We start from the raw sequence: 16,165 nt of genomic DNA, 5'->3' as shown, positions 1-16,165 counted from the left end.
TTAAGGTGTATGTAAAATTCAAGGAGAGGAAAAAATACAGAGTTAGTAAAAAATTGAATTAGCACTATATTTGAACAAAATTAGAAACAACTATTGGCTTCCTTAGATTCTGAGGAATTTGGACTGCAGATTTCCTGATTCTTCTTTCAGAATGAGTAACATAAATATGTACAAGGGATGAAAAGAACCATTCCATTCTGAACCTCAAGTTTCATTCCCACTACTCTATATGTTTTCTTTTCATCAATTTGATTAATTTCAACTCAGATGTGAGTGTTTTTCTGGAGAATTTCAGTAAAACTGGCATATTTTATTTATTAAAGCAAGAGAAAAGTATTTATATCCTTTTAAGAAAAAGATGCAACACAATTTTTTGTTAAGATTTTATATTTAAATTGGATATGCCTTTAAGCGTCAAACTTTCTCTAGACTTTGACACCATATTTTAAAGAAATCCTGATAACCCATTTTTAAAAAGTTATAAACAAAGGATAACAGAAAAGTTAATTAAAATGAAGACCAGTGCCTGAGTACTTTGCCGTTTCCAATTGCTTGCAATATTTTACAGAAATTCACAGGGTGTCAAAGGCAAAGTACTCACTACGATCCCCTTTTCAAACAGGTTTGTGCAATAAGTCTGAGTTAATTCCCTTTGTTGACTATGCAATCAGTCAGTTTTTGAGCAAGAAAAGGGTGTGTTTCTTTATGACCATGGGATTTTTTTCCATGCATTTGAATCCAAGATCCCCTAAGTCTTGCTCACTTGTTTTTACAATACCATATAATACTGGGTATTTTTCTTTATGACATGCAAATAGAATTCATTTTATATTATTAAAAATGCAGAACCGTCGCTGGTAGTATTGCTTAACACTAAAACGTATTTGTTTTCCAAACAGAATTCTTAAGTGTAAAACACACTACTTCTTCCTTTAATAGTTTTAAGGAGTCTGTTCTTCTTTTGTTGTGGAAATATTAAATGTTTAAAACAAGTTACTTACTAATACTATACTTAGCAAAGGAAACTGAGTTCCTAAACCTTCTCTTCAGACAAAACTAATTCTGTTGCAGGAAGCATGTTACAATAAAAAGATTCTAAATTGAGAGTTCAATTAATCATAACAGTCATCTCCTGGCTTACTGCATAGCTCCTACTAATGTGATAATGGGAGTTGCGTGTGTGTGCACAGCCTCAGGGTGGAGCGGGGTGGAGAGATAGCCCTCTTAAAACTGAAAACTTAATGCACATTGGGAAACATCTTTGTCCAGCTTCCAGCTCAGTGGTCACCTGATATGCACAAGGACTGAATTAACTTTACTATCAATCCAGACGAAACATTAGTTCATATTTCATCCCTTAGGGCACAAAAAGCTTCTTGCTTGCTTGCATTGACGATAGTTTTGTATTAACCCTGGAATTCATTCTCTAAAAGATGAAAAGTCTGAAATGGTATGTCCTTTGGTTTGTTTCCTTTGAACTTACATATTTTATATTCATGTACTTTTTCTTGACTACCAGAGTTAAGGAAATGGTGAAAAAGGGGGGAGGGGAAAAAGCCTTTATATGAATTAAATTCTGTACATCTCTTATATATTCACCCAAAGCACTGTGAGCTCAGTAAAATTAGAATTGTGAAGCCAGCGCAGAAATCTGACACTCAGTTGGGTCATTCCCCAAGTGCAGATGACATGATAGTGCCAGGCACACAGAGAAGCTTGCCCTTTTTTCTGCTCTCTATCCTTTGAGCTCAGACTCTGCTGGAATGGCATCATTATGTGATAATTCAGTTTTCACTGTGATATCATAACACAGTTTGGACTCAGATTCCAGTTTTGACCGTCATTGTGGCTAGAACCTGGTCCTGAGTAGTCAGTATTTCTCTAGACCATGCCGATCATACATGTGTAGTTCTTTCCAAAGGCTTCATCAAGTCCTATAAGGTTTTAACAGAGCAGACATCACAAAATCTAGGCATGGGGTACTCAAGCAATGTTACTTCACGTGCAGTATTCATGGGTTTCATTCCTGCTACTGTCATTGTCTGGTGTATATGCACAACAAAACCGTAGGGCTTTCAGACTGTCTTCTCTAACCCTGCATCCACAAGCTTCATACCATGTCCGAGCCAGCCTCATAAAGAGAGGTGGGTGGATGTCGTGTTTAATCCAAATATAGAAGTACACAGTGAGGATGAGGTTCTAAGCAATTTTTTTTTGTTCATCCTGAAGACTATAATAACATTCGGTAGTGGCCTTTCATATATTATGCAATTTTTTGTATGTAAACAGTATAAGCTCAGAGTACACGTACATCTACAGGGCAAATGTCATTTTCCCCTATATTTTGTTGTTTGATAAATTTTAATACATGAAACTATGCTGAAAGATACCTTATAGTGATATGCAGCATTTAAAAATGGGCCAATTTTATCACCCTGTCACCTCATTTATCCAACAGTCTAAGTTCCCAGTCCCAGAGCACAGTCAAAGGATGCCAGTTCCCCAAGGTTAATAACATTGAGCACAGCCTTTTCAAAGCCTGCTGCCTGGCTCCATCCTTTTATGAAAGTATTTTCCAGCCATAGAGCACCATGCAGAGAATGCCAGCTGGCTGCTTGGCCTTCTCATCCAGTACAAACCCTGGGGAGATAACTGGGCATTTCAGTTGTATACCAGTGTAATACTCTACTTTAAAGTGATATAGAATTTCAAGATGCTCTTAATGTATTATCTCACCATATATTGTATACATTTGTGAAGATTAACTAGTTTTGTGGATACATTAGAAACCACATTTCCAGACCCACCTGTTTGCACTCACATATTTAAAAATGTGGGCCAATATTGTTACTTACTATATATTTTCTTATGTGTGTGTTCAAATCACTGAAGGAAGTAATGTGTGATTTTCCCTCAAAGTTCCATCCCCCGTGCTGTTCACTGTCTGCATGAAAGCTCATGGCTTGATCATACCTAAACGAGTAGATGAGAACTGTACGAGTATGCCTATGGGATATGGGAATCAACCCCCTAACTCATAGTCTAGATGTACCCTTAGCTAGGGCTCTCAGCAGGTCTTCTCCACCACTTGAAACTGTACAAAATACAAGAGCCTGTCTACTCACAGGGTTGAGCTGTTATCATTGCATATTATGCCATCTTGTGTTCTTTATGTTATCTGTCTGTAGGATGATGAATCAATTTTATTCTGGCCCCTTCGGTGGTAACAGCCTTTAATGAAGTGAGACCTCATTCATGACACCTCCTCAGGAGTTCCATCCTGGCAGGCTCACACTCATATTTCAGAAAGATGACATTTTAACTGCTGTGGTGGTCCCAAGGGTGTATGTGAGACTCTCACCTTACGAATGTCTGTCTTGACCTATATCACACCATTATAAAAATAATCTGAAAACACTATTTTTCCAGTTGTATTCTGTCAGTCCTATATGCATCCAATTTTCTTATGCCCATTTTGTTAAACAATTCTACAATACTTGGTTTTATAGAATAGTTTGTCTGGGTTTCTTTTTTCTGTTTCTCTATGTCTGTAATTATTCTATATTATAATAGGGTGGCCATGCCACTATAGTTCAGGTTGAGTCACAACTTCTGTTTAAAGGTTGACCATTCTAGGACCTCCATAAAAACAGGCTTAGTTGGATTCCTTTGAAGTTTGGTGTGCCTCAGTCGGATGCAGGGTAGGGTTTAGTGCCCTAACTCTGAGGTAATTTGACCAAGAGGCTGCAAAGATATAAGCTGCCCCAAAATAGCCATTTTACAAAAAGTTTCTAGGCACCTTGTTTGCCCAGAGCTAGAGATCAAACTGTTGATGTAGGTCAAAATAGTTTGTCTGTCGAGTTTTACCCAAGGCAATGCACAGCACCCACTAAATCTTCGGAAGACCCTAATTGAAAACGATATTTAAGAAAATGTACGTTCTGTACATTCTTTCTGCACCAATAAAGAAAAATGGCTAGAGGGTTCCAATTCCCACATCTTATATGCTTTAAAGCTCAACTCTTCTAAGTGCTCTAACATCTGAATTGTTATTCAGATGGCTTTGAAATTTGGTATGCCTAACATGGGTACGCCTAACACAATGACTGCTCCTGGAGTGATGTAAATAATTCCATTGACTATTGCCAGCTCCAGAGGAACAGAGGGAAGGTGGTGTGCCATGAAGAACATTTTTTTCCCTTTTTTGTCCTTGACTAGTGTTAGATGGAAACCTGTGGTGAGAGTGAATAGGTTGTAAAAGGAGGTGAAGAGCTTGTACATTTCAGTGACTGCGGGGTTGGCAGAGTTGAGTTATGTGTGTTAATGACGTGTACCAGGGCACTGCTAAAATAAGGCAGAGTTAAGATTTTATGGACAACTGTAACTGTGAATTACCTGGTTTTCAGGAGTTTAAGTTTTGCTCAGGTTAACATTCTGCACAGGGACGACATACCATCAAGCAACCTTAACTTTACCATAATAAAGTTTTATGCCACTAAATTTTAGTAAATGTTGACCACCCTGAATACCTCAGCATGGAGACACTTTTCAAATTCAATTATAATTATTATTAAATGTGTCCAAGTGCTCCGTCAGTGGCTTTTGCAAAATATGCCACCACACCTTTTGGCACGAAAAAATCTAAGTTATGAGAAATAAATGGAAGTGTATGAAAATTATTCAGTTCTGGTTTTGCAAATTTTTTCCCATGTTTTGTGAAGCTCGCAGTCACCTGCTAGTGATTATTCTGTGAATAGTCTTTTTTCAAATTAAGCTAATATTTTCAAATTTCTGGTGCTAGTGGAAAATTATTCTTTACATACCTACTTTCATATCTGACTTCCACAGAAAGAGATTAACAGATAGATACCGATATTCCAGTGAGTAAACATAGATTCTGCTGAATAGTGTCATGCTAATAGGGACCCGAACCATTTCTCCCAGACTTAAAGGTTAACAACCTTGCCTACTTTTAGAAGCTTGTATTGTACTCCACATGGCTTGCGTTTCTTCTTTCTGCTTTCTGGAAATAGATGAGGGACACCAGGCTAACCAGAATTCTGACGGTTTCCGCTACCAGCCTCCATACCACCTGAAAGGGAAACAGCAGGATAACTGTAGGTTGTTGTGTTTTAATACACAGCAGTACCCTGTAGGTCAATAGGAAATCATATATGCTTTGCAGTTTTGCATGAAAAAGATCTTTTGTTTTTGTTTGACTTCCTAATTTTTGTTAAGATGAGATCCAAAGATACAGGGCTTGAGTCATCCCCCACATATGGAATGGAGGGCAACTTGTACGCACGTGAAGATTCACTCCTGTAGTATGATATCATTGCCCACTCCCAAGAGAGAGATGCTGTAATTAATCACTTCATCTCCCTGGTGCTTTAGAGACACCCTCTCTCTGGCCATTCCTGCCCATTTTGTGGACAAGCCTAGCCAGATCCAGGTCCCTGGCAGAATGGGGGATTGAGGGGTTGCCCACAACACAGGCTGATTTTTCTGTCAGTGGGTCTGGCCCACAGTGTGCTAGTAGATTACTTTGCTTTGTGCAAGCTTTGGTACTTGAGCTCTCAGTAATACACTTTTATCAAAATAATTGCAATTCCTGTAAATTGTATACTTAACTGAAGGAGCTTTTGAAATGTGAAAATTAAATACCTGATTAGTTTTAGTTGATTAAATGAATATGTAATAAAGTCGACTCTAAAGAGCAAAGTGCTGCCGCATTCCTCCACAGCTGAGTGAAATACAATGCATCAAGAACTCAAATAGTAGAAGGAAGTAAAAACAAAAAACCTCACCACCGGAGAAGGCTAAATCATCCTCTCTCGTGGAAAAAGTATTCAAATTCTCAGATATGCTGGCATTTATTCCTTTGGGAGGAGAGGGATGGGGCATGGAATGAGCAGGAAGCACAGCTTTTGAATCCCACAAAGTCTGAAGATCTGTAGGAAAAAGAAGCTCCAGCAGCTTTGCACAGTAGATAGTGCATGAGGGGCTGCCTTTCTATGCTGCTGCTGCTCCAGCCCCTGCTGCTACCTGGCAGCATGACTTGCTGTGATTGGCTGAGTCCTCTGCAACTGAGTCATAGCAATAGTGCAGGGGATGCTGCAGTAGCTAATGCTTCCTGAGGCAGGGTTAACCGTCAGGAGAGATCCAGGTGCCTTTCCAGCAGACCAGACAATGCCATGAAAGGGCCGTCTTTAGTTTAACCCCCTATTAACTCCAAACCATGTAACAGTCCAATCCCTTGAGTACATCTATGCTGGAGGTCTCATTGGATTCTAGGAAGTACTTGGAATGCTCTTGGAGTGGCATTCCCTCACCTGTGCTCCTATTTTTTTTTTAAATAATTTTTAGTAAAAAGGAGAGTTTATGATACATGAAAGGATACATTACTTCCTTTTCTGACAGGGCTACTAGCATAGGAGATGGGGAGAAGCAGTAGACGTGATATATCTTGATTTTAACAAGGCTTTTGACACAGTCCCATAAGATGTTCTGATAAGCAATCTAGGGAAATGCAATCTAAATGAAATTACTATAAGGTAGGTGCACAACTGGGAAAGACCATACTTAAAGATCAATGGTTTGCTGTCAACATGGGAGGGTGTGTCTAGTGAAGTCTCATGGGGATCAGTCCTGGGTCTGGTATTGTTCAATATTTTCATTAATGACTTGGATAACAGAGTGGAGAGTACGCTTGTAAAATTTGCCAGTGGAGTTGGGGTTGTTTGCACTTTGGAGGACAGGATTAGAATTCCAAAGAACCTTGACAAATTGGATAATTGATCTGAAATCAACAAAGTACTACACACAGGGAGGAAAAAATCAAATGCACGACCACAAAATGGGGAATAACTGGCTAGATGGTAATACTGCAGAAAAGGATCTGGGGGTTGTAGTGGATCACAAATTAAATATGAGCTGAACATGTGATGCAATTATAAAAAAGTTAAGCTCATTCTGGGATGTAATAACGGGAGCATCATATGTGAGACCTGGGAGGTAACTGTCCCACTCTGCTAGTCACTGGTGGGGCCTCAGCAGGAGTACTGTGTCCAGTTCTCGGTGACACACTTTAGGAAAGATGTGGACAAATTGGAGAGAATTCAGAGAACAACAACAAAAATGATAAAAGGTTGAGAGAACCTGACTTATGAAGAAACGTTAAAAAAATTGGCATGTTTATTCTTGAGAAAAAAAAGTGAGAGGACACCTGATAACAGTCTTCAAATATGTTAAAGGGCTGTTAGAAAATGGATAGTGATCATTTGTCCTCTATGTCCACAGAAGGTGGGACAACAAATAACAAGCTACATCTGCAGCAAGGGAGACTAAGTTTAGATATTTGGATAAACTTTATAAAAATAGTTAAACACTGGAACAAGTTTCCAAGGGAAGTTATGGAATCCCCATCACTAGAAATTTTTAAGAACAGGTTGGACAAATACCTGTCAGGGATGGTCTAGGTTTACTTTTTCCTACCTTGGCACCTGGACTTGATGATCTCTTGAGATCCCTTGCAGCCCCACACTTCAAAGATTATGTATTTTGAGCTGCCCTGAAATTTTTAATGTGTTGCTGATTTTTATATTGACAGCTCATAACTACATTATGGAAGACAGATGGTAGTTTGGGAAGCCAGGAATTTTGGTAGTTGAGTAGTAGAAATTTGAAGTATTTTCCACTTGTAAGGTATGGGAGGCACTCTGAATATTTGTTACCCATGAGTAAGGCTACATTTATGTCATGGAGGTCGTGGAAATCACAGAATCCATTACTTCCAGAGACCTCCCTGACAATTTCTGCTGCAGCCCCAGGGGTTGGAGGTGACAGCCTGTGGGGCCCTCGCAGGGTTCCAGTGACAAGTGACAGGAACCACTGGGCAAAGTTCCATCAACAGCCTTGCGCAAGAGGAGGGAGATGCCTTGGGCAAACAGCTGGGGTGTCCTGTTTTCTCTTTGGGAAATGTGGTCACTCTGCAGCTTCCAGCTGCCGTGGGTGGAGGGGGAACCCCACAGCTCCTAGCCACCATGGTGGTGGGGGAAACCATGGAGCCACAGCAGCAAAAGTCACAGACAAGTCATGCCTTCTGTGAATTTTTGTTTATTGCCTGAGACCTGTCCATGGCTTTTACTTAAACTAAACATGACAAAATCTTAGCCTTACCCATGAGAGGACTGGAGCTTTTGGCAGTAGGAAGAGGATGCATCTCCTAATTCCCCTCCCAGTTTGGGGTAGAGGCAGCAGTGACTTGAAATGTTGGGGACATTACTGACCACTCACCATTACCTTAGATAACTTTTATAACTAACTCTTTTGTTTCCATGACTCAGCTTCACCAAGGGTGGGGATCAGGATAGATTAATAAGAACTCCTTAGACATTGATTTTATGATAGGGCCTCTGCACCCAGTGACCGGGTCCACTGAGGATCAGACCCTTCAAAAAACATGCTGCTGGGCTTATTTTTATGGACATGCACAGCTGCTTATATGCTTTTGACCCAAATGGCAGATAGATTGGATTGACATCAGACAGACAGGAGAGTGACTTGCTTGAAAATTCAGGGATTCCAGCTGATGCACAGACAGTTAAAAGGCCAAACAAGCAACAAGGTTTTATTGAGGAGGAGGTGAGCAAGCTATTATGCAGCAAATAACACAACTTCCCCTAGTCTGGAGGTGTGAGAAGCATCATCTATATGTAGGCTAGATATAGACTAGAATGTAGCCCTGCAAGAGAGATCCCAAATAGTAGCGCAGGGGAGTGAAGGAAAAGGGGGAGTCACAAGCAGAGACCTTGCCACAGTGCATCCTTATGAAATGTTGTTTCACTCTGTCACTAAAGAATGTTACATAGCTCATAGACAGCAATGAATGGAAATGAGAAAGACTGGGCATGTTTAGTCTTGAGAAAAGAAGACTGAGCAGGGACATGACAACAGTCTTTAACTATGTTAAGGGTTGTTATTAAGAGGATGGTGATTGTCACAGAGTAACTGGCCTTCTGAGTGGATCAGGCATTCAGCCTACCTGGGTCAGGCTCTGCTAAAGAGAATGAGCCAACCCAGACCTACCTGTGAGTACTTAATTGCCTAGTGGCAGTTAATTAGCTAAGGAACACTTCGGTCTAATAAAGGGTTATGGAGGTTCCAGAAGACAGGGAGCGCCTGAGGAGAGGGACTCCTCAGGAGAGCTGATTAGCACAGGCTCTTCAAGACAGTCTGCTCACCTCTTCGCTTCGTAATAGTTTGTGACAGACCCTCAGAGCCTCCCCTGCTGTCGCAATGCCTCCAAGAAACTTGTGCAGTTAGGTCACAAACTGTCAGGGTAGACCCCGGCCTAGGGCTGTAGAGGCTGCTGGGCCCAGTGACAGACCCTGTGGGTTGGGAACAGTCTGACACCTGGAAGGACTGAGCTAGGCCAGGATGAAAGGCCCTGTAAGCAGCCAAGACTTGCTCCCCAGTGGGGGACACCCTTCCCAGTTGTCCTATCCAGACAGATTGACACCTGCTCCCTGAGCCTCAAAGCGGAGCAAGCCTCAGCTCAGCACCCTTGGAACTGCTCAGCTCAACCATAACAGGATCTGGGCACCAACAAGGGCAGCTCTCAGCCCATAGGGCCCCGGTTAACAGGCACTGTGGTGCCCCCACTCTTTACAAAACTACCTGAACTGGGGAAGCTGATCCCCCTTGCATAGGGAGTGGAAAGCTCCTTCTCACAGGACAGAGTGGGGGGTCCGTGCACCCTGGTCCCTGCACCCTCACCTTGCCCCCATGCCCAGCTCAGCCCAACACCTTGACCCCTGCACCACCCAGTTCCCTGCCTATCCCCGGCCCTCACTACCTGCCCAGTTACCAGCACTTGTGCACCCCTGTCCACACCCCGCCTGGCTCTTCACACCCACAGACTGCACCTGCCATGCAGTACAGCAGCCATATCTGCTCCCCTACAGTCTGCCACCTGCACCATTCTGAATGAGCTGCTTGCTGGGAGCCGTGGACACTGGAGTTGAAGGACCAGCCGCAGTGTAAGTCCAGGGTGGAAGCTGGGGCCAAGGCAGGCGCCAATGGCTGCCTGAGCAGCCTGGCTTGTGGAGGCCAGATGCGGAGTGGAAAGTGTGAGCTAAGTGGTGACATGGAGCTGGGCAGGTAGTGACACTTATGGCCAAAGCCACAGCCATGCTTGAAGTACTGCCAAGGAGCAGCCTTGAGCCGCAGCTACAATCTTGCCCATCAGGAGTGTGGGGAGCAGCTGGGGAAGGGGTGGGAGTGCTTCCCTGGCAGCCCAGCTGGCAGCCATTTCCTGCTCTTCAGAACCTCAGATGGTTCCATCAATGGGTTGGTTCCATCCTCATCTGGTTTCATCCATCCTGCCAGCCTCATCCATCACAGAAATCTCCATCCAAGTCTGCCTATAGCTAGGGCAACCTCTGTTGGTTAGGGATCTCAGCAGGAAAGGGAACCGAAGAAGAGTGCTCCAAGACACAGAATGTTCTGAAAAAAAAGGAAGAACTATGAGTGCCAAGCCCCTAGGGAGACCTGATTATCAGACAGCAACAGGAACTATATGCCGTTTCATAGAAGAGTTGCTATGGTTTGACCTCTGTGGGGACTCTGAACCCAGAAGAGGAACCCTCTTTCAAGTGATGGCAAGATGCATGGCTCCAGGGGCTCATCCCAGGTCAAGAGGGCCTTACTGGTAAAGAGCCTAAGACAGAGGTAGTGGATGGACTTAGGTAGGGCAGACAGATTAGAGTGAACTCATCCCCACTTGCGCCTAGCCAGGAAGCTGGGTATACCACATTTGGCCTTTTGTTAAATAAATTAGACCCCTTAAGAGGTTTGCCAGCTCCTTCCCTGACCATGTCAGCCATGCCTTCACCTACTTTTGCAAGACCCTACCCCGCTTAAAATACACACTTCTTCCCCCTTAAAACCTACTGTTCCATTCACATAAATATTAACACAGGCGATGACAATAAAAACCACTAGTAAAGTGTATGCTAGACATCACTGGTCACTCACTTAACTTTTTTTTCATCCTATTCCCCATCCTTTGTTTCAATGTCCCAGAAATTCAAAGGTATTTAGGCTCCTAATTTCTATTTGATCTGGGCCTATCTGCTTATATTCAGAGCTTTTTGGGACCATGATGTTGCAACACCTATAAATCACCTGCTATCTTGTGGGCACTATCTAAATAATAACAATCGCTTTCTAACAAATCAAATGCCAGTTAAATTTCTATTTTAATCATAAAAGTTCCTTAGAAGTGACTTTTTTGTTAATATGAAAAGTCCCCTTTTAAACACACTCCCTCTTTCTCTCATATATACTTAAATTTTCCCAGCGGATGGAAGGGAAGGCTCCCTTATTGAAAATAGGTTTAAAATTTTAAGCACATTAAAGTACAAACGGTCAGTAACAATTTTGGATGAATGATTTCAGGTGCTAAAGCTGCAATCTATAACCTGTGTGACATATCTATTGCACAATAAATCAGGCATATTAAAAACAAATTCTTACTAAATTATTTCTTTGTGAATCATTTTCTGGCTTTTAATGACTGTTCTGTTTGCCTTATTTTAAAAATAATAATTAGAAACTCCTAGCTCCAGCTAGTTGGATAAAGCTGGCATTATCATTTTTTCTGAAAAGAAGATGGGTGCCAGGTAACTAGGATTAGAGCCCTTATTCCGTAAAAGTAATGTTGGACAAATTGTTCATAGACCACGCAGCAGTTATATATAGTTATTGGAGCATATTTGGGGAAAAATATTTCAAATGATGACTTATCGGACTATGTATATATCTGCCATGAGTTAATTACAGTATATTCATTATCAGTCACAGTTTTTTGAAAATGTAATTAAAGAATGAATAAACTGTGTGTGTACATCAGCCCTCCCAAGTTTCTTCACCCTCCCAAGTTTCTACTCAGTACCTCTGGTAACTAAATGCAAAGTATCGCACACAGGCCATGACTATATGTGGTAGTTTATGTATAATTTTGACATTTTATTCATCAGGGAAGTGGGATTTACTTTAGACCATAACCCAGTTTCCTCTAGCAAGAAGTTTTCGTTACTGAAGAGATGATAACCCCCTTTCCCTCCCTCCTCCACTAAGACACATCATTATGACACCTTGCGCCTACATCACCTAGCATGGTGTGGGTGTGGTTGCTACAGCAACAGCACACATCAAGTAACACTCCCATATAACTTCAGATATGTGAGTCAGTTTAAAAGTTTAACTAGGTTTTTATTAGTCTGTGATGTAGTCCCCAGTCATCTGCAGTTACTAGCTTGTCCAATGCTCACAAATTATAATCTGTTAGTAACACTTAATGCAAATCACTTTCAATATTTAGGTGGGCTGTGTCCCTCCACCAAAACTAATTTTGGGTGCTACCAGACACATAGGCATGCCTGGTTAACTCTTATATGAAAGAGATTCCATTTAGTTTCAAAGAAGGGGGTGGAAATGGAAGTTTGGGAATGTGGTCTTTGCTGATTCATCCTGTCTGTCTGTCTGTCTGTGTTCATCTGTCCAACAAGCAGCGTAAAAATCAACTGGTTCTCCAGCGGTCCCATAAAGACACCGCATGATTGGGCAGCTGCTAAATGTTTTCCTTTCAGAGGCATTTTTAAAGCAGCTGGGATGAATGGATGCTGAGGAATAAGACTGAGGTTAACTAAAGTAATGTATAAGCCTTAATTTATGTCCTGATTTTTTTAAAGTAGCTTCAATGAGAATAGTCATCAATAACATCTAATTTATAATTTTGTTTATTTTCCAGACATGGAGATGACTTGATTGTGACTCCATTTGCTCAGGTAGGCACAACTTACCATATATACGTATGAAGTAATAAGATGAGTAATCTCATTTTCGGGTGATGTTATAGTTTACATATGAAGGGCCCCATGGTTACACCCATTGTTTCCTGTCTCTTATCTTGAAATCAGATTTCTTGCTTGATTCGGGGAAGGAAAAGAAAAAACACTGTCAACAAACTGATTCTGCCACAGATGTTACCTATAGCTCTTTTTTATTGGTTTACCCCTGATTGTGTAGTAAAAAGCAGTTACATAAACTGCAAAATGTCCTAGTTTAATTTCTCCTCAACTATTGTATCAAGCCATAGTGCTATTGTGCCATCAACAGGACAAAACTGTGATCTTCTGCTGTTAAAATGTCAGTGTGCTCTGTCATCCACAGTTTACTAGCCACTTTCAGCTCTTTATGTGCAGGTATTTTTATATATAATGATTCTCCACAGAATATGTTCACTTACACAATCACATATATTAATTATTTAGTTTTGATTCTTGTAACCAGGTTTTATTATGTTTTACAAAATATCAATTCAAATATAATTATAACAAATATAAATCATGGATACATTTTAACAGTATAGATGTCTTATGATATATCATTAGTTAAGTATTTCAGAGGTGAATTTCTGAACTCTTGGGACCACATTTTCCTCTCAAGTGGATGTGTGCATCTCTCACTGAAGTGACTGAGAGGTGCCTCCATGTATCTAAAGGTAGAACTAAGCCCATGGAGCTGTATGTGTTTGGAGACGAAAGAGGAGTGGAAGGGTGAGGCATAGTAGAATAAAGTAAGAACAATGTCCTCCTTCAGACTGAGCATCCAGATTTTCTTATCATGGTGTTTGTGCATGCAGCACAGGAGCCAGCAAACAGAGCTGTAAACAAAGGAGTTTGAGTGGGAGTTTGCAAGGGGAGTTTGGGGGGAAGACTAGGAGAACAAGGCAGAGGAACAGACAAGCTAGTGAAGGGAATGTGTGATGTTCTGGCAGTGTTGTAGTGCTTGCTGGGGGTTTGTTTTGCTGTGGGTGGTGGTGGTTTGGTTTGATTTGTGTTTCCTGTACTAATAGGACTTAGGTGGGAAAGCTATGGCAGATACAGAGACAGCAATGGTAGTGACCCAAGCAGTGGAAGACACAATGAAAATGACTGGATGTGGAAACTGCAGTATGTACATGATCTTGGAGAGGGTACCTGAAAAGAGTTTTGTCTGCATGAAGTGTCGCATGATAGAGCTGATGGAAGAAAAGATAAGAGGATTGGAGATGCCGGTGGAAACTCTGGTAGCATTTAGAAGGCGGTTCGAGCAGATGATGGAGCAAAGACACGAAGAGGCTGAAGGGAAAAGCTCATACTTGCAGATGGAAGCAGGACCAAAGAACTCTGAAGGGAGACTGCTGGGTGAGGAAAGTAGACAGTGGAAGCATGTGACTAAGAGAACCAGGCAGAGGAAAAGATGGGCTAGTGAAGGAGCAATAGAGCTCAGGAACAGGTTTGCGGAGTTGGAAAATGAAAAAGGGGCACAGCAAGTGGTCACTGACGGTGGGAGGGCAAGGAAGAAGAAAAGAAGAGCAGCTAGTTCTGTAGGAAGAGGGGAAGAGTCAATGAAGATAACACAGAATATGAGCCCCAGGAGGATACGGGATGGGTTGCAGAGGAATGCAAGGGAGAATATGAATCAGAGGACTTGCAGCCAGAGGGAACAGGGGATAGACCAGAGAATCGCACCATCACCAGGAAAAGGCAGGTCTATGTGTTGGGGACTCCTTACTGAGAAGAATAGACGGGCCTGTAACCAGAGCTGATCCAGAGAACAGAAGGGTGTGCTATCTGCCTGGTGCTTAGATACGGGATGTAGACTTGAGGCTGAAGAGGATCCTAACGGGAGCGGGAAAGAATCCCCTGATTATCAAATGATACAGCTAGATTCTCACTGGAACATATCCAGGGAGACTATGCCAGGCTGGGGAAGATGCTTAAGGAAATCGAGTCTCAGGTAATCTTCAATGGGATTCTGCCTTTTCCTAGAGAAGGGCAACAAAGGTGTGACAATATCATGATGATCAACAGATGGCTCAGGCAGTGGTACTATAAGGAAGGCTTTGGGGTGTATGGTCACTGGGAGGCATTCATGGACAGAGGATTGTTCTCTCTGGATGGACTTCCTCTGATTAGGGAGGGAAATAGACTTCTAGGATGGAGGCTGACGCAACTGATTAAGAGAACTTTAAACTAGGAATTTGGGAGAGATGGTTGGGAGATGTCCAGGTAATCTCCAAGTCAGATTTTAACATTGAGAGGGAAGAAAACAAAGTAAGAAAGGATACAGCCGTGGGTAGGAGAATGGACATAAGGAGGAAGAGTAGTGTAGATACCAGTCTAATAGGTGATACTGGTGGTAGAATGTGCCTTATCGGGTAAAGAATGTCAGTGAAGTCAAACGGCAAAAATTAAGATGTTTGTACACTAATGCGAGGAGCCTAGGTAACAAAATGCAGGAACCAGAGCTACTGGTGCAGAATGCGAAACCAGATATTATAGGGCTAACAGAAACATTGTGGAATAGTAGTCATGACTTGAGTATAGGTATTGAAGGGTATGTGCTGTTTAGGAAAGACAGAAATAAAGGTAAAGGTGGTGGAGTAGCATTGTATATCAATGATGAGGCAGACTGTAAAGAAATAAGAAGTGATGGAATGGATAAGAGAGAGTGTGTCTGTGCAAAAATCACATTGGGAAAGAAAGCTACTAGAGCCTCCCCTGGAATAATGCTTGGGGTGTGCTATAGACCACCAGAATCTGATTTGGATATGGATATGGATAGAGACCTTTTTAATGTTTTTAATGAAGTAAATACTAATGGGAATTGTGTGATCATAGGAGACTTTAACTCCCCAGATATAGACTGGAGGACAAGTGCTAGTAATAATAATAGGGCTCAGATTTTTCTGGATGTGCTAGCTGATGGATGCTTTCACCAAGTAGTTGCTGAACCAACAAGAGGGGATGCCATCTTAGATTTGGTTTTGGTGAGTAGTGAGGATCTCATAGAAGAAACAGTTGTAGGGGACCACCTTGGTTTGATCAATCATGAGCTAATTCAGTTCAAACTAAATGGAAGGATAAACAAAAATAGATCTGGGACTAGGGTTTTTTATTTCAAAAGGGCTAACTTTAAAGAATTAAGGAAATTAGTTAGGGAACTGGATTGGACTGAAGAACCTGTGGAGCTAAAGGCAGAGGAGGCCTGAAATTACTTCAAGTCAAAGTTGCAGAAACTATCAGAAGCCTGCATCCCAAGAAAGGGGAAAAAA

At 41.7% G+C, this 16,165-nt stretch overlaps 1 protein-coding gene across 6 annotated transcripts in view; it reads left to right on the top strand.

The window, feature by feature from the left end:
• The window catches only part of PDE4D (phosphodiesterase 4D), a 1,077,829-nt gene that overhangs the window by 865,121 nt on the left and 196,543 nt on the right, over positions 1-16,165 (top strand). For all 6 annotated transcript variants that reach the window (XM_050946931.1, XM_050946933.1, XM_050946932.1 and 3 more), the window contains one exon: positions 12,815-12,851. In XM_050946931.1, the coding sequence (XP_050802888.1) occupies positions 12,815-12,851 (37 nt within the window). The remainder of the gene's footprint in view (positions 1-12,814; positions 12,852-16,165) is intronic.

This window comes from Gopherus flavomarginatus, chromosome 3 (genome assembly GCF_025201925.1).
Source record: "Gopherus flavomarginatus isolate rGopFla2 chromosome 3, rGopFla2.mat.asm, whole genome shotgun sequence".
NCBI classification, from domain to species: Eukaryota; Metazoa; Chordata; order Testudines; family Testudinidae; genus Gopherus; species Gopherus flavomarginatus.
Note: the sequence above shows the minus strand (reverse complement) of the source record. Positions and strands in the feature narration are given on the sequence as shown.